Source organism: Rhipicephalus sanguineus, chromosome 4, assembly GCF_013339695.2.
Source record: "Rhipicephalus sanguineus isolate Rsan-2018 chromosome 4, BIME_Rsan_1.4, whole genome shotgun sequence".
NCBI classification, from domain to species: Eukaryota; Metazoa; Arthropoda; class Arachnida; order Ixodida; family Ixodidae; genus Rhipicephalus; species Rhipicephalus sanguineus.
This window is the reverse complement of record NC_051179.1, coordinates 68,513,739-68,541,075: the sequence shown is the minus strand read 5'-3', so window position 1 is coordinate 68,541,075 and position 27,337 is coordinate 68,513,739. Positions and strand designations below refer to the sequence as shown.

At 47.5% G+C, this 27,337-nt stretch overlaps 3 protein-coding genes across 3 annotated transcripts in view; 1 reads left to right on the top strand and 2 right to left on the bottom strand.

The window, feature by feature from the left end:
- LOC119390187 (uncharacterized) overlaps positions 1–17,038 on the bottom strand; it is a 52,667-nt gene extending 35,629 nt beyond the window's left edge. Inside the window, exons 1-4 of the mRNA XM_037657749.2 lie at positions 16,705–17,038; positions 6,464–6,761; positions 4,594–4,959; positions 1,967–2,151 (exon numbers count right to left, since the gene is read on the bottom strand). Coding sequence (XP_037513677.1) covers positions 1,967–2,151; positions 4,594–4,959; positions 6,464–6,761; positions 16,705–16,753 — 898 coding nt within the window. The 5' untranslated portion in view covers positions 16,754–17,038. The remainder of the gene's footprint in view (positions 1–1,966; positions 2,152–4,593; positions 4,960–6,463; positions 6,762–16,704) is intronic.
- Positions 17,039–17,257: 219 nt separating this feature from the next.
- On the top strand, positions 17,258–21,703 carry LOC119390190 (peptidylprolyl isomerase domain and WD repeat-containing protein 1-like). The gene is given in 5 exon segments (XM_037657756.2): positions 17,258–18,392; positions 18,394–18,546; positions 18,548–18,932; positions 18,935–18,979; positions 21,409–21,703. Coding segments are annotated over 5 exon segments (1,848 nt in total). The 5' UTR covers positions 17,258–17,303; the 3' UTR covers positions 21,585–21,703.
- Positions 21,704–22,641: 938 nt separating this feature from the next.
- LOC119390189 (vacuolar protein sorting-associated protein 53 homolog) overlaps positions 22,642–27,337 on the bottom strand; it is a 34,584-nt gene continuing 29,888 nt past the window's right edge. The window contains 2 exon segments of the mRNA XM_037657755.2: positions 22,642–23,059; positions 27,137–27,293. Coding sequence (XP_037513683.1) covers positions 22,856–23,059; positions 27,137–27,293 — 361 coding nt within the window. The 3' untranslated portion in view covers positions 22,642–22,855.

Sequence of the window (27,337 nt, the reverse complement as noted above, 5' to 3'; positions counted from 1 at the left end):
ACTGCAGCACAGTGGTGACACGCGGGCAGCATGTCACCTGCTCCTCGCAACCTCAGCGCGTCATGATGCGACCATTCGCCCAGTCTTTCTGGTAAAATAAAGAATATGATAATGGCCAGTGTGACGGAATCTGCAATGTGTTCTGGCTAGAAAACATGATCATTGAAGTTTTCACAGAGTTTTCGAAGTAGGCGTTACAGGCAAGAACTCCGCCAGCAGTGCAAGTGCGGAAATTGCCGAAGCAACCGCCAATCGGAGGTTCACATACATCATGAATTCCATCAGACCGTCCTTTAATTATCTTTTCTTTTCCCAAAAATAATGGGTAAATCATGACGCGCTGACGTTGCGAGAAGCATGCGACATGCTGCCCGCGTGTCACCGCTGTGTTGCAGTAAAGCTAATCTTTTCCGCAGGCGCACGTTTTTAGCTGACCACAAGACTGTGTTTGTTTTTTTTTGCGCTAGCAGCAGCGAGGCTGGGTTGCTTCAACTGTCACTCAATAATATCGCTACACTGCATTGCCCTGTGGCTCCTAAGGGCGGTTGCTTCCGCGGATTTGCGGCGAAATCGGGATCGGGAATTGGCACCATGGCGCCCAAAGTTTTCGAAATAACCGGGCTGGCGCTGACCGCCACTTCAAATTATCCACTCGTATTTACATTGCAAAATACGGGACCACAGAAACCCTTCGAATTATGCGGGATTTCGAAATAACCGTGTTCGAATTAACGAGGTTTTACTGTACTATTACGAAGACTACGGCACAGCGTAGACTAAGCTTCGCTGTAAATCTTTGGTCTCACCTAAATGCAGGGATGAGGATGCAAAATGATAGTGTGGTGTGTTAAAGCCGTGTTCGATTTTTATGTCAACTTGCCGTATTTCAAAAGCCAGTAGAGGCGCTTTTCGTCATTTGTGATGACAGTGGTGCAGGCCAAACTAATGCAAACATTCACAAATGCTGATGACAATGTGCTTAAAACATTTCCATTCATGTCCACCAGTGTCAAACTTCATATCCAGGTTGTTCATCTTTAATGTCTTCAGAGTTAATTTAAAAAAAGGACTAACTTAAACTAATCTAAAAGCTAATTTAAGCTAATTAAAAAGAAAAAGGATCGAAGCATCCAAGTGATACCATGGTACTGAGGAGAATATAAAGGAACAATTTCCTTAGCAAGCTAAAAGCTAAAACGCAGCTTGCTTGATGACTGATAAAACATTATACAAGGGTTCATGAAAAACCTGCATGGTTTGCAAATTACATTGTGACAAATAAAAAGCTGCCATCTTTCAAGCGGTAGCGTCAAGCAGGGGGGTCACTGAGAAAGCTGTAGAAACTGCTGAATTCTTGCTTTTATACTTTAGTTTGCGAGAGCAGAAAATAGTCGCTGTTCTTGAAATTTGCACGCACATGTTTTGCTGCAAGTTGCAGCTGCAAGTTTCTGGCAAAATGACAATCATTTCTGTACAAACCACCATACTGAGCGATTCCTTTTATTTTTCTACACTGTGCATGCAATTGTCGCAAACATAGCAATAAAAAGGTTTGCGTCTAATAATCATGTAGCTGACAAACAGACTACACTGATGGCCTAAGCAGGGAAAACAGCAAACACATACTTAAACATTGCCCACGAAGCCCCCAGGGGTTTGCAAGCACTACAGAATGCGCCTGTGGTAAGAAGCTAACGAGATGGAACCTTTACCTCCTCCTCCAAAAAAGAAAACCGAGAAAAAGAAAGTGACTGCAATCATGTTAAGAAGTTGCAAGTGATGGGAGAAAGCAGGCCCACCATCACTGACTGACACGTTTCGGCTGAAATATATTTTTATCCACCAAGCAGAATCGCACTGCACTGGCCTTAGATGAACAAAGAACACTTGTTGCACTAAAGAACATCACAATTCAACATTCCATCACTCTGTATGCAGCAAAATTTGGGAGGTTCACTTTGCCTACCTCTTCGCCGGTCACCATAGCGGTTGGAATGGCCACCCCCGCCACCACTTGAGTGGCTGGAGTCGTCAAACCGCCGCCCTCCATAGCCGTACTCGCGGTCTCTGTTCTCACGATCCCAGTCCCGCTGGTCTCGTAGGATTCGACCACTACCTATGCGCCGGCTGGGGGGCTCCCTATGAAGTAGCCTGCAAGCACCACAGAGAAAGGAACTCTCATAAATTCCCCGATTCCGTTACATGATTACGAGGCCATGCTGCAGAAGCAATGGAAGTAGTGCGGTAATAAGTCTTGCTCCACATGTTTTGCAGCAGTTATATTTTATCCGCAACAATTTCTAGAGCATAATTACTACTTATACTGCATGTATAAATTGTATAATTAAGGTCACACTAAATCATGTATTACTTGCCTACATTTGTGCGCAATCATGCAATGCACTACTCTGATAATGAGCCTTGCCAATGGCAAAATATTTTGGAGTGCAACTCCGAAGCCTCATCCAATATGTTCATTAGATGTTATAGACGTCACAAACAAATACCTGCTACATGCCGATTTTCAGTGATAACTTGTACTTAGTTTTATGTAGTAGTTTATCACAAAGATCTGACAGTACACGATCAACATTGCTTGTGCAAACCACAAGAAAAATGCGGCCAGCTCCACTTCGCAAACACCGTCAAAACAGTGAAGCGGATGCCCTCCTTCGTCAAGCACACCCTCATCCACCTTTAGTGGGTCCCTTACTGGTTCACCCTCTCGGTTGAGCCTTCACACTCACCTCTTGGCACAGCTCTAATTTGTTCACCCTTCCCATCAAGCCTCACCCTCACCCACCTTGGCAAGGCACAGCCCTACCCCTTCTTACCGACTACCACTCTCGCCACACTCTGAGGCCACGTGACCAGCGCTACGCCATCATCGGTCTGAGGCCACGTGACCAGCGCTACGCCATCATCGGGTGTGCAAACCTTGACTAAGAACAGCTTCACTGTTGAAAGAACTGTACAAAGCAAAGAGACACATAAAACACATCTCTGTATCTCATGTTCATCACCATATTAAACGGTTGATAGTTTGCACTGATGTGTTTTGTACCCGTCTTTCTTCACTGTGTACAGTTATTTTTGTACAGTCAAACCTCGTTAATACGTACCCACTTTAAGCGTACTAACTGTTAAAACGTAGTTGCGACAAATCTCCGACCGAGTCTCATAGAGCCTAATGCATTCGCTGACCGCTTAAGCCGTAGTGCTTCGTCCTACGCCTACCGGTTAGTGCGTACCCTGCGTACCACGATAACTTTTTGTAGCATAAAATTTTGCTGGGCCGCGAAACTTCCGGACGCCATAATGTGCCGCCAAAGGTTTTCCCTCTTTTCGAGAAGTGTGTAGATTGGTCGATCACCGATTCCGACTTCTGCGCGATTGCGGCGACGCCTTTGCGGGTAAGCATCGGGAAAGAACGAAGGTGAGGCGGCGGCCACCGAAGAACGCGCCAGCATGACTTATCGCCGGCAACCTTATCACAATAGGTATCTTCAGATATCTGCTCGGGCACGCGTGCGGTGCAGCATTACTTTAAGCCTACTGCACACCTTTAATAGGCGACAATTCCAATTCCTGCGCGCTGGGCCGACGATCGCTGCCGCCTCGTTGTGCGGGGCCGTGTTCAAGCCGCACCACTTTGCAAAAACAAAAGCAGCTCGCTGTTGCGGAGTTGAGCGTTGCTGGTCGCGGGCTACGAGAAACCTCTTTGCATAACGCTATCACGTTTTAAACGCAAGCGTATGGCACAGCAAGCGTAGCGCTGTTGTAACCATACTGCACGCTTTTATTGGGCGACCACCCAAACGCGCTTCCGTCCTATGCCAGGACCGCTAGAGCGTCGCGAAGTGCGCATCGCTTGCAGGAAGTTCGTCATCGCCGCGTTAACCGAACGAGCTACTCGCCGCATCTGTGCACGGTCTGGAGCGAAGTGGGTACGAAGAACACTCCCACGACAAATGCGCGCGTGCGGTACAGCAAGCGGCCCGGCAGACGGCGTGAGCCAAGAAGGCGACGCGCTGCACGCAACTAGTCAGGAGACGATCGGCTCCACGCAGCCATACCGCGTTTCGCTGGAACTGCGCGTTTTCGTTTGGGAGCAGATCGCGGTACAGATGCACGCACATATATCGCGGAAAGCCGACACTGTCCGTTCTGTCGCTATGTCGGTCACTGCGTATACCGGACCCTGTAAGTTCCGAAATGCTCCTTGGCGTCGCCACCGCGCTCTATCGGACGGTCGTGCGAGAGTACCAGAATCTTTTCTCCAAGAGAAAGAAAAGGCTTTGCAATGGGTACTTTAGGCAATATTTGCTGCGGCACTGTATTTATCTCTTTGCTGGCGGCGATGGCGTACGCGTGGAGGTGCAACTTTTTACTTGGTGGTTAATGCGTACTACAGTTTAGTGCGTAGTTACGCGGCGTTCCCGGCAGGTACGCATTAACGAGGTTCCACTGTAGTTTGCACAAGAAAAGTTGACCATGTTTAACCAACTAGCCCATTGTCAAGTTTTTGACAGTACAGCATGCAGATACACTCAAATCGCGCTCCAGAAACAGGGGTTGCAGGAGTCAAATTACCCCTGCGAGTCGTCCTTGGAGCCGGCCTCCGAGGACGGCCGGGGCGGCTGGCTGACGTGGCAGCCCGTGCCGAAGCTGCGCCGCTGGGGGCTCAGCACCAGGTCATCGCGCTCCTCCCGTGCCAGCCGCTCCTTGGGGTCTGTGCTGCTCCGACGCTTGGGGGCCCCCCCCAAGCTGCCACTGGGCTCTCCCCCCTCGGAGTCCAGCCGCTCCCGCTTGCTGCGCTGCTGCCCTCCTCCCGCCGACGACGAAGGGGGGGGAGCAGTGCCGCCCGCCGAGGGCGCGGCAGTCTCTTCGGTGGGGGACACAGACCCGCCTCGTCGCTTGCCCGAAAACCACCGCTCGGGGTCCCACATGCCGGACAAGCTGCAACAGAAAGATAAACAATCCAACTCATCATCGTAACAGTTTTAATTAAAAAGATAAAGAATGGAAATATGACTGCACCTGTATTAGTAAATTACCTGTGCACAATGCTAAAGCCCCACTTTTATTTCAAGAAGGCAATTGGTAAGCTATACTCGCGGACAACTTTTCTTGGCAATGCAGCAAAGGCTGCGGAGGCGTAGCTACTGCACATGTACTGCTCCGCGAAGTAGTCCGGTTCGGCGCGCTTTTCAACTTAGTTTTGGTTTCTGAACCTTCCGTATCTCTTGTGACGGCCGTTTGATTATTCGAGCGGCCGTCACAGACTTAGACAGCCATTTGTTAGTGAAATTCGTCGCAAGCTCCTTCGGCGAGTCATCGGAAAAGCTGGAGGGTGACGATCGCTCACCTGAAGACGAAGAAGCCATTTTGACTGTGAGGTGCACGTAAAAGGTGCGACGTTTTCACGCGCCCAAAAACGCGAAATGAAACTCCATAAAGTAAAACAAATATAAATATCTTCCTGGTGCCTGCTGATCCTCTTTTCAAAGAGCGTCCCGTAGAAAATAAAGTAATGTTTTTTATCTCACGCAGAAAACACGGAGGCGATTGTGGGATTATATTCTTCAGCGGCAGCACACGCGTAGTTCGGCTCTCTAGCCTTCCCTTCATTGCCAAGAAAAGTTGTCCGCGAGTATAGAAGAGGAGCAAGAAAGGAACGGCTGGCGGCAACATGGAGTTGAAGTTCCTGTACCAGCCTGATGGGATGCCATGAATTTTAGAGGTCAAGTCCTAGTAGACTGTTCGTCATTAAAAATAGACATCTAAAAAGAGCCAACGACCAATCACAAGTTTCGGAAACTTTTTACAAAAAACTATTTTAACATCTGCAACATCACATTGGTGTACTGGTGTGTTGGGACATGGAATTTAAGACATGAAAATATGACCATTAGCCTTCTAACTTTGATCATGTGATTACCTAGTTTTGAAAGAATATACTTATCACCAAGATTAACAATGTTTCTCATTAGAGTCACTTTAATAGCTACAGCTGTACAGGTACATACATATAAGTGTCTACAAATAAGGAAAAGGTGAATGAAATTGGAAGAACACACTCCTTTCAGACACCAGCAGTTCAACCCACACTCTTGCTAGTACACATGAGGCTTTTCTTGTCGCCTTTCACACTATTATTCGGGAAAAATCCAACTCCTGGTGCTTCTGAAAAATATTTAACTTGAAGAATAAGGAGCAGACACCAGCCGTTGCAGTAGCTCATGAAAGCACACAGCGCTGCCTGACCACACAGGGGTCCCACACAGAGAATCTGCACAAATGGCCATGTACGCATGTCCATCAGCTGTAAGGATGCACAAAGGACAAGTTTTGTCACTCAATTTGTGGACTTTTGACAAAAGTAAAAAACCCGATCTTAAATATTGTGCCAGCTGTTTTGGAGAGAATAAGACTCTAGCCGAGAGTACCAAAGCGAACTCACTTATTGTAGGCCGGATCCAAGCAGTCGGGCCGCTTGTGGTCACCATTTCGCAGCTTGAGCAGCTCCGCCTTGGAGTACTGGTGCCGTGGTGGGCAGGCCTCCTTGGCAGCACCGTTTTCATCGGGTTCTGCCGAGGCTTCCTCGCCCGTTCCAGACTTGCTGTCCCCAGAGCTGCTACTGCTGCTGCTGCTGTCACCTTCCTCCGTCACCGCAGCTGGAGTCTCGGTTGTCGCAGCACATGACTCCGCAGTTTCCACGCAATTTTCCTCCTCCTCCGCCACTTCTTCCTTGCCGTCACCTTTAAAGAACAAGCGGCGAGCGTCAAGCGAAGCGTACAGAGCATACAAACAAGAAGTGAAATGCACCAGTCGAGTCTTGTTCTTGATGCCCAGAATGGCTCAAGCTAAGGCACTTTCCCCTAACACTTCATTTAGACCCACCTTCAGAGAAGCCCATTCAACAGATAGTTATTGTACTAATACAGTTGTAATACAGGTTAAAGAGTGTTTCCTAAAGGTACACATGAGTAAAAAGCTGGTTAAGTAAAAATAAAAAGCTGTGAATCAATCTTTACTGTCTACAGTTTGCACCGGGCATGTCTGCAATCTGGCTCTCTAAGAGTATGACAACTGTATGCTAGGAAATGAACCCATGACAACAAAAAGAAGTAGGCCGCATGCTTGACTATTAGCTTCACAATTCAAACTGACGCTGTAGTGGAGTTACCACTGCACAAGCTGGCCTGCATTGGAACAAACTCATGCAGCAACCCACCCTCACAAAAACTTCTGAACAGATGCACCACACTGCTCAAAATATGCACATTATGCGTAATGAATGTAATGACATCAAAGAGAAACATTAGCTACCAAGAGGTAGTTTTGCACAGAAGGCTTAACAACGTAGAAACAAAAGCAACCCAGATGGCACACAGGTATCGGCCCAATGCAAACAAGTCACCCTTTCACAACACTCAGTACCCCTTTGTTTTGCAAGAATACATTGGTATCCAGCCAACCTGCAATGTGCACAGCTTATGTACCACACTGCCAACCAGCTTTAGCAAAGAGTACCCATGTGACAAGGGGACTTCATCTGTCATGTGCAAACCAGACTGTGAAGCTGGATGGCATAGTGAAATTCACGCATTTGCCGTGTCTCATCAAATACACTTCCGCAGCAACCTTGCGAATTTTATCCATTAAAAATACCTCGTCCACAGTGACAAGCAGTGCACTCTGCATCACTGAGCTACTCAAACCTCAACATTTACAGCCCGTTCAGTAATAAGCTTAATCGTCAGGCTATTACCATGTTCATGCTTTATTGTGTTACCTGCAGCAAGACAAAATAATCTGCAATAGTCACTTGGAATAACAGCGTGAATATTAGTTCAAATTGCCAATGACCTGCTACTACTTCTATGAATACAATTTTACCTGCCAGGAAAAAAAAAACTTTCACGTAAAACCGAATGCTTGTATAACCACTGTTCTTCAGACAGACGGCAACAGCTGCGCAAGGGGCGTTTTGAATATGCAAGGCCTTGACGGAAGTAGGAAATGAAACGCTTTGCATTCTTCCCATGCCTATACCTCCAGCAGCATACCTTTAGACTGAAAATGTATCTTGCCAATGACAGACATGACAATGCGACCTCAAAACAGTGTCAAAGGGCTACAAAACTATTAGCCTCCAATGTGCTGAGTGGAGAGAGTTGTGCTGACCTTAAATTTTGTGAAAAGTTGGCTTATGAAAGTACGAGAAAAAGTATAAATGTGAGATAAGTTTGGGGAAAGTTTCACAAACCATACATAAGGCTCACTTATGCTTTACCACTTCTATAAGTGAGTAATGCTCCCAAGAACAATGCTAGAAAACTTTTCATACTTGTTTCCTTAAATGAAGCAGAAATAAATAACTTTCCTGCAACACTGGACATAAATTTTACAGCCTTTGGAAAACAACACTGCATAAGAAGCGAAATAAATATTGCATGCTGTTGTCTGTTTATCGGCTTTCACCTGGCCACGACTAGCAGCCGTCGCTCAATGACTACAGCAATACTGTGGCTGTCCATGTGTGGTTATCTTGTCATCTACCGGTGTACTTGTTGCTGCGGTGAAACATCGCATGCCTTGTGAGCGGTTCGTTTGTCGCCTTGCATGCATTTTGCTGCCTGAACTTTTTTTTCCTGCTTTTCAATGTTCGATGTATTTCGCTGACTTTAAATATCTTGAGTGTCCACGTACATTCCATTCTTCCTAGTCTGGAGACTTGCAGTATCAAAGAGACCAACAATAATAAAAGATTTGACAGGTGAGCTTCATTCAGTTGATTCATTAGACACTTTTAGTTGGGCATCCGCAGCAGCTTCGTGAATGCGTGCTGCTAGCCATTTCCAATGAAAGCCTGCATCTGCAGAGCCGCTAAATCTGTTTAATGAAGCAAGTTAAAGCTCACTTGTCGAAAATATTTCACAAGTGTCATCGGCCTTTCCCTTCCATTGCTACAGTGCAGGTCGTAGCCCTCAAAGCAGGTTCAGCACAGCGCGCTTTGAAAAACATTTGCAGGTGAACCATTGGCTTCTGGCAATCCTTGAGTACTGATCACGACCCCCTCGCATACATGTATGCAGAGCCTTCAGTCATCACGTCGGTGCGAGCGAAGGAATCCGTGAACTGCGAGAATGCTGTCGTACAGCTGGCCATTTTGGTCACGTTATGTGCTGGTTAAGGTTCTTGAAAGACATTAAGGGCCGGTCAGTCAATTAAGTCAAAAGTTAAGCATAAAGTTAGTTTTTAATATGGTAGTAAGTTACCTATCCTCTTCACTCCAGAAAATTAACCAAGAAGAAACCAGGTAACATTCGCTATGGATGTGTTGCATAGGGCAAGCAGCACTGTACAAGAGTGGCTTAATTTCTGCCTTCGGCTTTTGAGAAGGCTCAAATTTAATATAGACTTTTACATGGTTGCAAATTGTAAGTCAAAACGAAGCATTTCGAATAAAAGAAAATGAGGATCCTGCAGCATTAGCCTGGTGAGCCACCCTACGATAAGACCAACTATACCTAGTTAAGTGCAAAAGCTAGAAGCCAAGCAGGTTGAAGAATAAGGCACCACCATGAGCAAGATGTGAATGCAACCCCTGCTTCACTGCAACCACACTGCTTTTATTGGATATAATTAGGAACTTGCCACAAGAACAATGTGCTCAAAAATAGTGCGAGGGCCACAGAAGGCCTTGAGAAAATACTGAACAAGCTTAAAGGGGCCCTGCAACACTTTTCGAGCATGCTCAAAAAGCACTGCCGATCGGTAGTCGAGGCTCTCGAGAACACGCGAGCCAAATATTATAGCGATGCGCACGGCCTGGAATTTACAATAAATTCTCAAAGTCAGCTGAAAATCGCTCCCTCTTCTCTCGACAAATGATGTATTAGTCCGCAAAATATGACGCGATTGTCGGCAGTTCCACCATTGGCTGATGTTATAATCACGATAACACCCTCATTATTACTTTCGTTGTTAATTTTGAGTTCAATAAGTAGATAATATGTACGTTTATATTATGTTATCGCGTTAAAAACACCGAACAAACATTAACATTAGCACTTCCGGTCTCACCGACAGCTCGTCTGCTCGTAGTTGCGTGGTTCCGTTTTCTTCGCTATGCGCAGTGCCGAAAACGTGAATATTTCTGTGCTTTTGACCATCGCCGGTTGCCGTTGAGAGTGGCAGCCGTTCGAGTGTTGCCTCGTCAGCTGAGAACTGCATCGTCGGCACGTTCTCACGACCGACCGAGGCACGGGCGCAGCGTGTCTCCGATAACAATGCTGGCGTCCGGTAATGGCGGCGCTTCGGGGTCGTCTGCCAGTGCCGTCTTACGAGGCGGTGTATCGGAGTATGGGCCGAAACCGATCTCAGCTGTCATTCGTTCCAAACGAGCGCGCACGTTTGCTTCCATGGTTGGCAGAGTGATGAAAACACTACGGCGTTCGAGGTGCACACCCAACATTACCAAACCGACGCGCAGTTTTCAAGCACGCGCGATACACAGCGCGATCGACTCCGCTTGACGAGAACGACGCAAGCCGACCGGAAGTGGCGGCACAGACCACGTGGTTGCGCCGAGACGCCAGAGAGAAAAAAATGAAAAAAATGCCGCCGGCGCTGACGTCGCCTCCTCGCACCTCCGCCCTCCCTCCCTCCCCTCACGCCGCGCGCAGCTTTCCGCGCGCTCGCTGCGTTGAGTTGAGAGAGAAAGCTGCGGAACGTGATCTCTATAATTTGGTAACACCACTTAGACTTGACGGATTCGAAAAATTTTTGCGGCATATGACTCGTGAAGAGTCATACGTCAATAATGAGACTATTCCAATATAATTAAGAAAGGTGTTGCAGGGCCCCTTTAAGGGGCCCTGCAACACATTTTCAGCATGGTCAGATAACACTGCTGATTGGTAGTGGGGGCTCCCAAGAACACGTGAGCCATACATTATAGCGCAGCATGCGGCCTAGGATTTACATTTCTTAAAGTCAGCTAAAAATCGCTTCCTCTTCTCTGACAAATGATGCTATTTACTCAAAATAACTGCATCGTTGACTCAAGTTCATTGCGCGATTTGAACATGGTGCGCTCTGTAGTTACTGCGGCCACCACTTGCCCGCACGCACGATCGCACTGAAAGCCCGTTGCGCGTTCGAAGAAAAAGGCAGCAAAAGTGCTGAAGGTCAGGAGGCGCGTGACGTAGCTTCCGCCCCCAAGCCATCCCTCCCTGCTTAGCTTCCAGAGCTTTCGTCAGGACAAGACAAGAGAGAAAGCAATTACAGCGTGTAACAAATCTAACTCCCCTCGTACTGAACGGATTCTAAAAATTTTTGCTGTGGTCAATTCGTGAGGCAATAAGCTCCTTTAGTGAAGCCATTCCATGGTTACTTGGAATAATGTTGCAGGGCCCCTTTAACATCTGAATTCACAGAAGTAATGATTGCAGCCCCAAAAATGCACTCAAATTAAGATTAAAAAATGCAGCATGATCCAAGGTTACTCACTCAAACTTTCAATGAAAGGAAAAAAAAAATAACATAGCTAAGCACCCGGGGATGTTGACAATTAACAGCACAGGTTCAAAGACTTTCTGAATGCCCCAGCTGCACTACAGCTTGTCCTTTTTTCGAGCATGCACACAGTTCCAGTGACTGTGCGTGCTCTGTATATATCAATCCAAGACATTTCAGGGCATTTGTCCTCGCGAGTTCAACGACCACCTGTATGTCAAAGGCTGCGTAAACAGCTTTAAACACGTTCATCATCAATGCTTCTGCCGCTGAAAACGCCAGAGAAATTGCCACAGTATTCCAACATGGCATTTCCTTCCAGACAAAGAATTTTAAGCATAGGTTTCACAGAAACTTCAACAAATATTGTTCCACTTGGTTGATTCAGATTACTGGAAAAGTTTTGTGCGCTATATGTAGTACCATTTTTCAGTGCACAAAAGCAGCGAATTAACAGTTTCTGCAAAAGGACGCTGCCACACACTACTTGTTGTCAAGGAAGGCCCAAACCAAGACAATTTGTTGTAATAGCTTCTCCGGTGTATAGGTTCCTCAGCAGAATTATAAGGTGTTTGAGAATATCCCTTTTCTTAAGATATACCCAGAACTTGGAGTGGTCGACTCAGTAAAATGCTCGCTATAATTAATGAAAAAAATACAGAGGCTTTTGGTATTCACTCATGATGGTTAGCGCAAACGGAACACGGATGAAAAGAAAAAACGACGACACAAGCACTATCTAACAACTGAACTTTTGATATTCTTTACAGGTTTTTTATTAACCGCTGCAATGTCATCTTTCGTGCCATGCCCATTTATAAAACCTGCCTGCACTATAACCATGCAAGGTTCCAGCCTTTTCTGTAATACTTTTAAGAGTAGTTTGCTAATATATATTAAGGTGATTGCTCTGAAGTTCAAGTATTTTTTTGCACTATCTTTTCTATGTGGTAGTTGAATAGATTCCTTCCATTCTAGTGGCCCTTCTGCTGTATTCTGGATTTGTAGACTACATTTAGTGATGACCTTGATAGATACTGGTCCACATGCCTTGAGTCCTAGAGGGATGTTGTCTGACCCACTTGCTTGAACAGTAGGTAGTTGCTCTAGAGGTCATCTTAATTCATCTTAAACTGTGATAGCATTAGGAGTGACTACAGCAATGCACTAACAGAACAAAGGATTCACTTAAACGTCAAGCACTGCTACTCAGCGTGAGTGTTGCTCACAGCCAACGCCACACACAGTGCGTGGGTATTCCTGCAGGGTTCAATAGGTCAGCAATGGCCCATGGAATTCCTCCCATATCATTACATTCCTGCCACATCCAAAAGTATCAAAACTATGTGCAAGCGGAAAGTGCCACGCTACACGGCTTTTCTAAGATGAGCAGGAATACTTTGCCACAGGTCACCAGTCTACAATGCAGCAAATGTACTAATAAGCCTGTTTTCTATAACAGGGTGATACTGGTAATAATCAGTTACAGTTTCCAATCAATAAGTTTCTGATGCATGTTGATGTTACCCAGCTATACCCAATAGCAATGTAGCTCCCACAATTTTTAAAATAGGTTCTGCAACCAATAGTTACCAACGCGGAATGGTTAATGTGAATGGCAAAGGACGCGTGTGAAATACCATAATTGCCTCTTCAAAAACAAGAAATTATGCAGAATTGACAACAACTGAAGTTCCTATATTAAGTTCTCAATACAAGGTTTGGATTTAAAGTCTTGAGCTTTTTTTTTATCTACAAATGATTATGCGATTTCAATGAAACTAGAGACCAGTTTTGGTAACTATAAAATAGAATTGGCCTAAAAATGCAAAAATGCATGCCCCATATTTCTGAAAGCACTAATTCTCTACTCGAAAAAAAAAAAAACGAAAAAAAAAATTCAAACAACAATCAAGTGGAACAGCTACCAGATATACACAGAGGAAACGCTCCGATACGTCCACCTTTCAACTGGCTTCACTAACAACATTTCACAATTACTCGCATTTGCCGCAACAGTCCCATCCGAAACATTTCAAGATGTAATGTGACATTTTAAACTTGTTTTACTGAGTGCTTTTGCTACAGAATGCACTATTTTGGCATGCACAACTGTGTGTCAAAACCAAAATGCAGCCTTCATGGCAGATCTAACTTTTTGAGAGCACTCATTTTAAGCAACACATCAATTTATGTATGGCCAACTATTTTTGAAGGTATCAATGAAAAAGAAACAAGAGCCTAAATAGAGCAAAATTAGAAACGTAAGTACAACGAAACTGCCTTTTCATGTGTCGTAACATTTCATTAACACAGTGTTGAATAACAAGGTGTTACAGCGATTCCCGTCAGAACTGATAGGAGCTGGATAGGCAAGTTCATGCAGCAGAACTGAATCTGCACACAAGTTCGTAAAGACTGCGAATCTGGCAGGAATTCTTTCTTTTCCAGCCAAATTCGCAGCCAGACCGATTTCAATGAATCACAGTTTGCAAGTCATGCCAACTCGAAAGCCTACTTTTAAATACAAGGACCTTGCAGTCTCAGGGTGAAAATTGAAACAGTGCGGTGCATAGTCCAAGAGCAAGATTAAGCACGACTGCCGATTTGCATATGAACACCATTCAGTGGTAGAATTTTGAGTGGAAATTCATGGAAGTTCCCTCTATGAATCAATAACTGCAAGTGAACTCTTCTAATAGTGCATACAACTTATGGCTATTTTCATCCCACTCCTGCTAACAGCAAGAGTATTCGGGTGTAGTATGTAAAAATAAATTTACTAGATTCAAGGCATGACAACAACGATGTTCAATTTGCTCTTTGCCAGATCTTACTGTGTTAATAAATGTTACACTCTTTGCTTAGTTGCAGCTGGCATGCCTTTATCATTCCTCATCAGACCAAACTTCAAAATGAAACTGACATGCAGATTTCTCTGCCATAGGGACTTTCTATAGAGACCAACAAAAATGAGGCATACATGTGGCTGGCAAAGCAGCTGTTTCCCACTGAATGTCTAGTTGCAAATTAGCGCTACTTCGTACCGCTCTCTCTATAGAGTTTTTTTTACCTTTGAGAATGCTAGGCACCTGGACTGCACTTCTACACAACGAAACAAAAAGCAACTTGAAGCAAGGAAATCAAAGGCTAGTTAGATGTCCAAGAGAGCAGCGCTTCTGCTCTTCACATTTATGTCAATCACTTTTTTTCTTAGAGGAAGTACAGAGACTTTAGTTTCCCTTTTTAATGCCATCATGAAGTGCGCATGCAAGCACCTCGACTCCGCTGAATGATACCTCACAGAAAGACTGTAGAAGTTTTTTTTTTTTTTTAAAGATCGTGCAGCACCGTAGCTTCTGCTTTTTGTAAAAGCAGAAACCATGTTGCATCACAGCCAAACGCGAAGAGACCAAGAATACAGGATTCCAGAAGCAAAATTTAATTGCACGTGATACTAAAACCGCACGAGTGCTGAGAGAAATAGCAATGTTTAACATAGTGAACAAATTAACCGCAAAATGAAATTACGTGCGAACCGGTGTTCAATAAACGCGCAAATTACTGGACACCCTGTGTTATGGGACCTCGGATGATAACAGCCGAAGTTCCAAAACCAAATGTTTGAGAAAGACTGCACCACTGTGCTACTGAACGGCCTGCATTACAGCAGCCAATGAGCTACGGTAATCTGAGCGACAACACAAAACGCGATGCTGAAACAAACAAAAAAATGAAAGAGGCGCATCAAGGATTGAGGCCTTCAAATTGCGGCTGTCAGTCAAGCGGAGGTGTGTTGCCAAATGAAGACGAAGCTTTCGGGTTTCGCGCCACCGAAGCATACAACGAAGCCTTTTTTTTCCCCCCTCGGTTACAAATGCCGTTGCACCTACGAATTAAATGCGCTAGGTTCGGCCACATGCCAAGGGGTAAGCCCTGACGAGAGCGCAACAACAAAAAAGTAACTGTCGAATTTGTGAAAAAAAAAACAAGAAGCCAGTCATTTCGACATCGTGACGCAGCGGCGGTCGCCGCATCTGCGGCCGACGACACGCAAGGGAAAGAGTGACGGAGACAGATTAGGAGGCGGCAGCTTTTTTTTTTTTTTTCTCTCGAACATTTCGTTCCCTCCAATTCGCACGTCTCGTAATAATACGAAGCGACGACCTGCTTAGAGGCATGCAAACCCGGAAGGGTGTCGGAAAACAAACTGCGAGTGCCACCACCGGCGGACGGGCCTCCGAAAAGTTTAGCCGTGCAGTGTCAGTCTCATAGGGCGACGGTCGAGCCGTGCGAAACAGCAAGTCCAAAAACGGGCACACCGAAAACGACCGAGACACGTCTAGCCTCGCAAGCGGGTCGTGCCGTCGGCGCTCAACTGGTAGGGGGAGGCAAGCCACGGCTGGCATGTTTCAAAGCTTTCCCAAAGGGGTCGAACACAACATGCGCAACATGCGTAGAAAGGCGAAGAGGTGCCCCACACTCCGAACGAGAGCAGCTACCTTGGGTGTCTAGACGGGAAATAAAATTTCGGAAGCAGCTGCTGCTCGCGAACCCAGGCTAGGCGTGCAACACAACACCGGTTGTCGCCTCGTTTCTTTATTCTTTTCATTGCGGGCGACGGCGGCGTTGGAAAGGAAGCTAACCTGGCTCTCCCCCCCTAATGCCACACGCGCACACAAAAGGACGCGGCACCCAAACAGATAACTGTGTCATCGAATGCGTCCCCGAAAGCAGCAGCGGCTCTGTAGCAGAGAACAACAAACTAGCCGAAGGATGCTCGCCGCTCCATCCGGAGTCAGGGACATTTTGCTCTCGGCAGCAGCAGAGCTATTCGGCCGTGTTTTGTTGCTGGTTCTGTTCGGGCCTTCTCGTCTCGGGCATGCGTACTGTCTGCCGAGAATAAAATACGAATGGAAGGGGTGGGGGGGGGGGGGTGACTGCCTGCCGGTGCTACAACCCGTACCGGCGACTGTGAACCGCTAACTCGGCGTTGTGGGGTTACGCTAGGGAAGCGAGGGGCCCCCGCGAGTCACCTGATGTAACGCCGAAAGCAACAAAGTGGCTCTGTCGCCGCAGCGGGCGTCACGAACCGAGCGTGGGTAATTGCTACGCAAGCGCTTCGTTCGTGCTTGACAATGCAAACTCGCGCGGTTGGCAGCGGCTTTCGTAGCTTACCGTTGTTCAAAGCTTCTTCGCCGCTGCCGTCACGCTGAACCATGGCCATGTCCTCGCAGCGCCGTACAAGAAGCTCGCAGTCGTAGTAGCTCTGTCCGCAGGCAACGGTCTTCGCTCCGTGTTGAAATTAAATGTCTGACGCGAGAATGCTGCTTCGTATTTACAGGGAGGGCTCTTGAGTCGGCTATATACACTGTACAGAAACCTCGTGCAGGTTTACAAGGACTACACACGAACCATCACTAAAAGACACAACAAAGTAAAGCACACAAAATTCCCAACTGACGCAAAAATAGAAATGTCGAGGCAGACGAAGGTCCCGGATGCTGCTGACCTCACAGGCACAGATGGAATAAAGCGCGCCGCATGTGCGCTCCCGATTAAATGCGTTCGCCGCTAGAGGCTCGCTCTGCTCGCTCTGGCAAAGAGGGGCGCGAACTGCGCTTGAAAACGTATGCCGAGAATATTATTTTCTATTCTGATAACGCGTGCTGGCGAAAAGGATATTAATGCGTAAAAATTTGCAGTAAACTCGTCAATGCCCAACGAGCTCGGAGAGAGCAGCATTTCGCGAGAGGAGGAGGAGAGTGTGCGTCAAAATGGCGGAAAAACGAAAACACGACAGCGAGGACGAGCCGGTAGACGACAATTCCGACGACGATGTCATCGGCCCGCTGCCGTCTGAGGCGGCGAAACCGAAGAAGGCGAGGTTTCTTCCTTTCGAGCGCGTCTACCTCGACAACCTTCCGTGCGCCGAAGCGTACGAGAAGAGCTACATGCACAGAGACATCGTCACGCACGTGATCGTCACCAAGACGGAATTTGTGATCACGGCGAGTTGCGACGGCCACCTCAAGTTCTGGAAGAAGACGGAGGACGGCATCGAGTTTGTGAAACACTTCAGGACTCACCTGGGCAACGTCCAGGACGTCGCGACCAACTCGACGGGTCTGTTCCTGTGCTCCGTGTCGAATGACAAGTCGCTCAAGGTGTTCGACGTGGTCAACTTCGATCTTATCAACATGATGAAACTGCCCTACGTGCCCGGTCGGTGCGAGTGGGTCTACGGCCCGGGCGACGCGATCGCCGCGGTGGCCGTCTCGGACGCCGACACGGGCAAGATTTACGTCTACGACGGTAAAGGGGACGAAAAACCGCTGCACGCTATCGAGTCCTTGCACAAGGCTCCGCTGTCGGCACTCAGGTACAACGCCAAGATGGAAACCGTCGTGTCGGTGGACAAGAAGGGAATCCTCGAATACTGGACGGGTCAGAGGGCCGACTTCAAGTTTCCCAAGTGCGTCCGCTTCGAGTCGAAGCTAGACACGGATTTATACGAGTTCGTCAAGGCAAAGTCCTACCCGACGGGTCTGTGCTTCTCGCCGGACGGCCTGCAGTTCGCCACCATCTCCACAGACCGCAAGGTGCGCGTCTTTCGCTTTCTGACCGGTAAGCTGACGCTAGTGCTGGACGAGACTCTGCAACAGCTCTCGGAGTTGCAGCAGATGCAGCAGCAGCTTCCCGACATGGAGTTCGGTCGGCGCATGGCCGGAGACAGGGACCTGGAGAAGTCCGAAGCGTTCCACTACTGCAACCTGACGTACGACGACACCGGTCACTTCCTGGTGTACGCGACGCTGCTGGGAATCAAGATCGTCAACCTCCGTACGACGGTTTGCTCGCGCCTGCTTGGGCAAGAACGACAACATTAGGCCGTTGCACGTCGCGCTCTACCAAGGAGTGCCAGGGGCCAATCGCCAGATCACCTCCATGGAGACGCACGCATCGGAAAACCCGACGCTGCAGTCGCTGCAGGCCGACCCCATGGTGGTGTGCACAGGCGTTTCGCAAGAACCGATTCTACCTCTTCTCCAGGAGGGAACCCGACGAGGGCAAGACGGAGGAGCGAGACGTCTTCAACGAACGTCCTTCCAAGGAGGACATCCTCTCGGCCACCGAGTCGTCTGCACAGCAGCGACTCTTCCCGACCGCCATCATCCACACCTCCATGGGAGACATTCATCTCCAGCTCTTCACCAAGGAGTGCCCCAGGACGGCAGAGAACTTCTGCGTGCATGCGAAGGAGGGCTACTACAACGGACACATCTTTCATCGAGTCATCAAGGGCTTCATGGTGCAGACGGGTGACCCTACGGGAACGGGCACTGGCGGGGAGTCCATATGGGGAGGCAACTTCGAGGACGAGTTCCACCCGACCCTCAAACACGACAGCCGTACACGTTGAGCATGGCCAATGCCGGGCCCAATACTAATGGTGGGTTATGCATAGACCTTCCTGCAAGCTTTTTGCATTACCGCAAAAAGCTTGCAGGGATTCACTTGACAAGCCTGCCACATTGCCCGCCGCTTATATGTTGTAGCTTCACTTTCGTTTCAGTTTCTTGTGGCCATACTGATTTGTCTCCTCAGCACCTGTGTACATCAAAGCACTTTTATTTTCTTACTTCCAGGACGCTGCCGAAAGTACAGTTGTGTTGACTCTTTCCTGGTTGTTTTGCTTACAGAGTAGGCACCACAAAATAGACTTCCACGCTGAATCTTACATAAAGAGATGTATTGATAGTACATAAGGCATCCCCTCAAACTAGGAGACAACAAGGCACTTTACGTTGCCCGAGCTCACTTTGTCCTGTACCTAGATCATTTTGATGTGCAGCAAGCCTCATAAACAGCGGTTCATTAGAGCTTTTAGCTAAGCGAGTTTAATCAACTGGTTCATCTGCTGTAAGTGGTACATCACGCAATTTGATGCATCCACGTGCGACACTTTTATAGCTAGTTGTTTACGCGCAACAGAATAAGCACGACTGAGCAGTGAACAACACAGAAAATGAGGAATGTGAAGGAACACATTCACTTTGACAACCCACGTTGAACTATCGTCGCGAAACTATTGTTGCACTGTAATTGTAGCAATAAGAAGTCATGGCTATTCCTCAGCAGTCATGCATGCTAAAAGTCATGGCTATTCCAGAAGTGCTCTTAGTGTTTGGTAAGCTTTGATTATTTATTTTTTGCACACGTGGGAGCGGCCCGCTGCGCGCTACTCGCGCGTACCAAAGGACTAAAATAAAGTTGTTCATCCATCCATCCACATGTGTGCAAAGATGAAAACAACCACTTTATATAAATGCTCAACTCGGACATACTTTGTGAAGTAAGTCTTCAGGAATGTGTTGTACTTGTAGGGCGTTAGTGCACATGAAGAAAAGAAAGATCACGTACCCATCATTGTTGAACTAGTGTTAGATGTGTTTATAATGCAATTCACTTGATTTATAACAAGCCAGCATGAAAGAAAAGAAGCAAGCTTCACTCCCTCTACTGTCCCACACGCACTCGTATGTTCTCTAAGGCACACAGGAACCACCCTAGTGTTTCAGCTACAAATTATCACCATACAGCTCACCACCATACGCAATAAAAATGGAAGATTCAGTAGTGCACAGACGATGAAAGCAGCTCACAGTTTGTAACGAGTGCCCAGTAATAGAATGGAAGTAATCGATTGATTAATGTGCTGCAATGCCACAATGGCATCTTTCGCCAAAAGGTGCCGTAATTATTGAGAGACGTAATGGCTAGAAGGAAACATTATGAAGTGTATTGGAGATTGAAAAGGAATTATGAGAGGTGTTAACAGGGAATACCATCCTTCTTGCAACCCCCCGCCCCTCCCCCATTTCTTCTCCAATAAACATGTATGTAGATGTGAACACACACAAGACACACCACGAAAGGCCATAAGGTAATGTTTATACTTCCAATATTCTACACGGTATCATTCATATTTTATACGTAAGGAACCCTTCAACCCTGCCTCGCAGTGATGAAGGGTTTATGATGTGGCAGTGCCTAATCAAGAATGATGTAGGGAGGTGAATGAAAAGGGGAGGCACTATTAAATAGTTCATTGGCTGATTTATATGGAGCCCATTTGAAGTATTTTCTGCCGGAGCTTTGCCTGGTCAATGCCTACTTGAAATTAACATTACACGAGAGAACCGCTTGATTAATTCGCAAGAGAGAGTTGTCATCTTAAACAGGAATTCCACGTGGTGTGTTGTGCTGCATGCAGTAGATGTGTTGTCTTGCACTGCAGAGCGCTTGCACTGTAATTGGTGTACCGAGTGAAATTGCCCAGGAAAAGTAACCTTGCCAAGAGATTCCGGTACATGCTAAATAGTCGTTTAGACAGATTATCCTTTTCTTTTTGATTACTAATGTCGCCTGCCCTAGCATGTTTACTTTGGGTACAGTATATTATTAGGACATTGTACAAAGCTCAATGAAAGATGCATGTCGACGCCATTATAGAGTGCTCATTCCTTACGGAACTGCAGGAATTCGGATGCTGAACAGAGTGGACTATATGGTGGCAGCACTTATCATGCTCGAACAAATTTTTTCTTTTTTTCGGGCATTGTCATTCTGAAAGAGTATCTTGCACTACACTCTGAGGGGCACCCTTGCGCATAGTGCAGTCCCAAGCTTCCTTTTCTACTGCACTTTGCATTTCAACATACAGGAAACTGTACAGGAAACTCAAGGTATTCTGACGAGAGTTTTACGGCCAGTTGCTACTCACCAAAGTATCCCTTTCTGTCACATTCGTACGCATGGTACCTTTGCCTTGAACGATTACCTGAGTGCCATTTTAGAACACAACCTCTCCTTGCGCAGGTTCGCAGTTCTTCATCACCGTGATTCCCGCTCCTTGGCTGGACAACAAGCACACCGTGTTCGGCCGAGTCACTCGCGGCATGGAGGTGGTGCAGAACATCAGCATTGTGCGGACCAGCCCCAAGACCGACAAGCCTTACGACGACGTGCGCATCATCAGCATAACTTTGCGGTGACGCTCCGCACTGTGGTTCATCCCCATTCTGTTGACTCGTGACATCACATCGTCGTTAAAAGTGTACATAGTGACATTTACATGGACAACCGTGGTGCTTGTACAATGAAAAGTGGAAGAGCGTTCACGCTTGTGAAATGACGCAATGAGAATTAAAAGCGTTGTCAATGCATGCACCGCCTTTGTTACTACCTGGTGGTAGTCTCTACACCTGCACACCAAAGCGTCTTCTATGTGCAAACATGAAAAGGAGTTTTGTTATTTGTTACCTCCGCTCTAACTGTGGTCACATCAGGGGCGTAGCCAAGGGGGGATTGGGGAGTTCAACCCCCCCCCCCCCAGCCCGAAAATTTTCAATTTTGCTTGCGTATATATACATGCACACATACAAATGCATGCACGAACATACATAAAGTATGGTTGAACTCCCCCCCTGAAAAAAAATTCTGGCTACACCCCTGGGTCACATTTGCCCCGCATTTGCATATTTTCTAGCTTACAAAGTCTATTCTTGGTAAAAGAGCTTCACACATACTGAGCCACTAATCTACTGCTTCACCTTGACTCGATGCTTGCTTTAGGTGTTCTGTACAGTTCCATAATACAGCTGTAGTAATCTGAACAGTGCTCACTCATTTGAACTGCATAGAAGCTAGTGTTTCTTGTGCTATCAGTGAGAGCTGGGTATTTGCGGGGGCTGGAAAATGCATCACAGAGGTTCCTGCTATCAACATGTATACCACAATGCATCATTGTGGTGTTCGCAGTGCTTCCTGGATGGTGTGGATGGCTGCTGTATGCTCCGAGTATTACGTGTGACTCACTGGGTAGAGTAAACTTCAAATGCCACGGAATAATTAGCCTTGGGAAGGGCTACTCAATGTATGAAGGTTTTCGTTCTGCAGTGGCTCATAGCGGAATGCAAATTATTGGACAGTATAGGCGCAGGGCACAGTGCAGGCTACAGCAGCAGCAGTAATATTTCTAAACGGCCAGTCGCAAGCTACCCAAAAACGAAAGTTAAAAAAAAAACGGCTGAGGACAGTGAAAAGCAGTCATTCAAAAGTTGCTCTTTTATAACTGTCATCATTTTACATATGTACAGCGAGTAATACTACACCGGGACCTGGAAGATTCTCAAAGGAGTGGCCTCCAGAATTAAATTAACGGAAAAAAAAAGAAATGGTAGCTCCATGCCTCCTCCGTTCCCTGAAAAGCACGACAGAGGAAAAAAGAAAGTCCTTCATTGGCGAGTGTTTTGATCGGAGCTTGTTAAAGCCTCTTTTTGATTAGTTTCTCGAACCGTCGGATGCGGCTTGACTCGTGTTCTGGTGTGGTCGTCGTGACGATGGCCAGTGCGGATAGCAGTTGCGCCGCTGTGCCTCCTTCTGAAGGTGCGGCTGAGGATGAGGTGGCTGTGGGGATGCGGGTACGGAAAACTTCGGTCAGCACATTCTGCTCGCTCCGTTTCAGGCCCTGCGTTAAATGAGACCAGGCAAACATAGAAAAAATTGTCTTGAGGACCTGTTGAAGCAAGTAGTACTAGTACTACAAAGCACTGTATCTTCTGAACAGCTTGTGGGAGACGTGAATTTATATGTTACACAAACTGATATGAACGAAAGAAGGGAATTTAAGGGATCGTTTCTTGGTTTGACGGAACCTTAGTGAAAACCAACAAACAATGAAGCCAAGGAAGGTATAGGGGACGTTATTTGTACTCCTTTCACTGTATTGTAGCAATTGTGATATAAATGCGAGGAAAAAAGATTGCACAAAAACACAACTTGCCGCCGGAAGGGATCGAACCAGCAACCTTCGGATTAGTACGTTCCTGGTGCTCTACCAATTAAGCTACAGCAGTGGTCGTCTTCCCATCCACTATATTGGGTGAAGAAAGTAAAGCGCATCAAAAGACAACTTGCCGCCAGCAAGGACCGAACCTGCAACATTCGGATAACGTGCCTGATGCTCTACCAACAAAGCTACAGCAGTGGTCGTCCTCCAGTCCACTTTATTGGGTCAAGTAAGGTGGACGAAAAAACAACTCGCCGCAGGCAGGGACCGAACCCGCAACCTTCGGATAATGTGCCCGATGCTCTACCAATTGAGCTACGGAAGTGGTCATCCTCCCGTCTGCTTTATTGGGTGAAGAAAGTAAAGCGGTCGAAAAGACAACTTGCCGCCGGCAGGGGCCGAGCCTGCAACTTTCACATAACACGCCCGATGGTCTACCAATTGAGCTACGGTGGCAGTCGCCCTCCCGTCCACTTTATTTGGTGAAGAAAGTAAAGCGGACGAAAAGACAACTTGCCGCCGGCAGGGACTGAGCCTGCAACCTTAAGATAACACGCCCGATGCTCTACCAATTGAGCTACGGTGGTGGTCGTCCTCCTGTCCACTTTATTTGGCGAAGAAAGTAAAGCGGACAAAAAGACAACTTGCCGCCGGCAGGGACTGAGCCTGCAACCTTAAGATAACACGCCCGATGGTCTACCAATTGAGCTACGGTGGTGGTCGTCCTCCTGTCCACTTTATTTGGTGAAGAAAGTAAAGCGGACGAAAAGACAACTTGCCGCCGGCAGGGACTGAGCCTGCAACCTTAAGATAACACGCCCGATGCTCTACCAATTGAGCTACGGTGGTGGTCGTCCTCCTGTCCACTTTATTTGGCGAAGAAAGTAAAGCGGACAAAAAGACAACTTGCCGCCGGCAGGGACTGAGCCTGCAACCTTAAGATAACACGCCCGATGCTCTACCAATTGAGCTACGGTGGTGGTCGTCCTCCTGTCCACTTTCTTTGGCGAAGAAAGTAAAGCGGACAAAAAGACAACTTGCCGCCGGCAGGGACTGAGCCTGCAACCTTAAGATATCACGCCCGATGCTCTACCAATTGAGCTACGGCGGCGGTCGCCCTCCCGTCCACTTTATTTGGTGAAGAAAATGAAGCGGACGAAAAGACAACTTGCCGCCGGCAGGGACTGAGCCTGCAACCTTAAGATAACACGCCCGATGCTCTACCAATTGAGCTACGGTGGTGGTCGTCCTCCTGTCCACTTTATTTGGTGAAGAAAGTAAAGCGGACAAAAAGGCAACTTGCCGCCGGCAGGGACTGAGCCTGCAACCTTAAGATAACACGCCCGATGCTCTACCAATTGAGCTACGGTGGTGGTCGTCCTCCTGTCCACTTTATTTGGTGAAGAAAGTAAAGCGGACGAAAAGACAACTTGCCGCCGGCAGGGACTGAGCCTGCAACCTTAAGATAACACGCCCGATGCTCTACCAATTGAGCTACGGTGGTGGTCGTCCTCCTGTCCACTTTATTTGGTGAAGAAAGTAAAGCGGACGAAAAGACAACTTGCCGCCGGCAGGGATTGAGCCTGCAACCTTAAGATAACACGCCCGATGCTCTACCAATTGAGCTACGGTGGTGGTCGTCCTCCTGTCCACTTTATTTGGCGAAGAAAGTAAAGCGGACAAAAAGACAACTTGCCGCCGGCAGGGACTGAGCCTGCAACCTTCAGATAACACGCCCGATGGTCTACCAATTGAGCTACGGCGGCGGTCGCCCTCCCGTCCACTTTATTTGGTGAAGAAAGTAAAGCGGACGAAAAGACAACTTGCCGCTGGCAGGGACTGAGCCTGCAACCTTCAGATAACACGCCTGATGCGCTATCCATTGAGTTACGGCAGTGGTCATCCTCCCGTCCGCTTTATTGGGTGAGGAAAGTAAAGCGGTCGAAAAGACAACTTGCCGCCGGCAGGGACTGAGCCTGCAACCTTAAGATAACACGCCCGATGCTCTACCAATTGAGCTACGGTGGTGGTCGTCCTCCTGTCCACTTTATTTGGCGAAGAAAGTAAAGCGGACAAAAAGACAACTTGCCGCCGGCAGGGACTGAGCCTGCAACCTTAAGATAACACGCCCGATGCTCTACCAATTGAGCTACGGTGGTGGTCGTCCTCCTGTCCACTTTATTTGGCGAAGAAAGTAAAGCGGACAAAAAGACAACTTGCCGCCGGCAGGGACTGAGCCTGCAACCTTCAGATAACACGCCCGATGGTCTACCAATTGAGCTACGGCGGTGGTCGCCCTCCCGTCCACTTTATTTGGTGAAGAAAGTAAAGCGGACGAAAAGACAAACTTGCCGCCGGCAGGGACTGAGCCTGCAACCTAAGATAACACGCCCGATGCTCTACCAATTGAGCTACGGTGGTGGTCGTCCTCCTGTCCACTTTATTTGGTGAAGAAAGTAAAGCGGACGAAAAGACAACTTGCCGCCGGCAGGGACTGAGCCTGCAACCTTAAGATAACACGCCCGATGCTCTACCAATTGAGCTACGGTGGTGGTCGTCCTCCTGTCCACTTTATTTGGTGAAGAAAGTAAAGCGGACGAAAAGACAACTTGCCGCCGGCAGGGATTGAGCCTGCAACCTTAAGATAACGCCCGATGCTCTACCAATTGAGCTACGGTGGTGGTCGTCCTCCTGTCCACTTTATTTGGCGAAGAAAGTAAAGCGGACAAAAAGACAACTTGCCGCCGGCAGGGACTGAGCCTGCAACCTTCAGATAACACGCCCGATGGTCTACCAATTGAGCTACGGCGGTGGTCGCCCTCCCGTCCACTTTATTTGGTGAAGAAAGTAAAGCGGACGAAAAGACAACTTGCCGCTGGCAAGGACTGAGCCTGCAACCTTCAGATAACACGCCCGATGCTCTATCAATTGAGTTACGGCAGTGGTCATCCTCCCGTCCGCTTTATTGGGTGAAGAAAGTAAAGCGGTCGAAAAGACAACTTGCCGCCGGCAGGGACTGAGCCTGCAACCTTAAGATAACACGCCTAATTGAGCTACGGTGGTGGTTGTTTTCCTGTCCACTTTATTTGGTGAAGAAAATACAGCGGACGAAAAGACACCTTGCCGCCGGCAGGGACTGAGCCTGCAACTTTCACATAACACGCCCGATGCTATACCAATTGAGCTACGGCAGCGGTCGTCCTACCGTCCACTTTATTGGGTGAAGAAAGTAAAGCAGATGAAAAGACAACTTGCCGCTCGCATGAACCGAACCTGCAACCTTCAGATAACACGCCTGATGCTCTACCATGATAATTGATGGTAGCGCAGGCCAAAGACTGGACAAAAGAAGGCACATGAGACACCACAGCGCTACCACAGCACTACTAGCGCTGTGGTGTCTCATGTGCCTTCTTTTGTCTGTGTCTTTGGCCTGCGCTACCATCAATTATCATGCAACCATACCAACAAGCCCAAGTTGCCACCCTCATCGATGCTCTACCAATTAAGCTACGGTGGCGGTCGTCCTCCCGTTCACTTTAAAGTGGACGGAAGGACAACTGCCTAAAGTGGACAGGAGGACAATTACTACACTTTATTTAAAAATTACACATAACACCCCCTGTGCTTTTCTTGGCTCCCTTATCTGTTGTCTTCATGTAAATGTGGTGCAAGCTCACACACACGGCAACATAACATTGTAGCATTGTGGAATGCCTGTGGAGACGATTAAGCTTGGTGTGCATGACTACAAACCTTCATGTCCAAAACCTTCTGGAACTCCTGGGCGTCAGACTCGGGCAACTGCTTGGTGTAATGCTCCACAAAGCTTTCGGCCGGCTCGTGAGGTGCCAGCACCATCTTGAGTAGCATCTCCGCCTTGGTCATGCCCTTTACCACGATCTTGGTGTAGCTGCAGCACGAGCAGTGTAGTATATGAAAACAATGCGACTTACA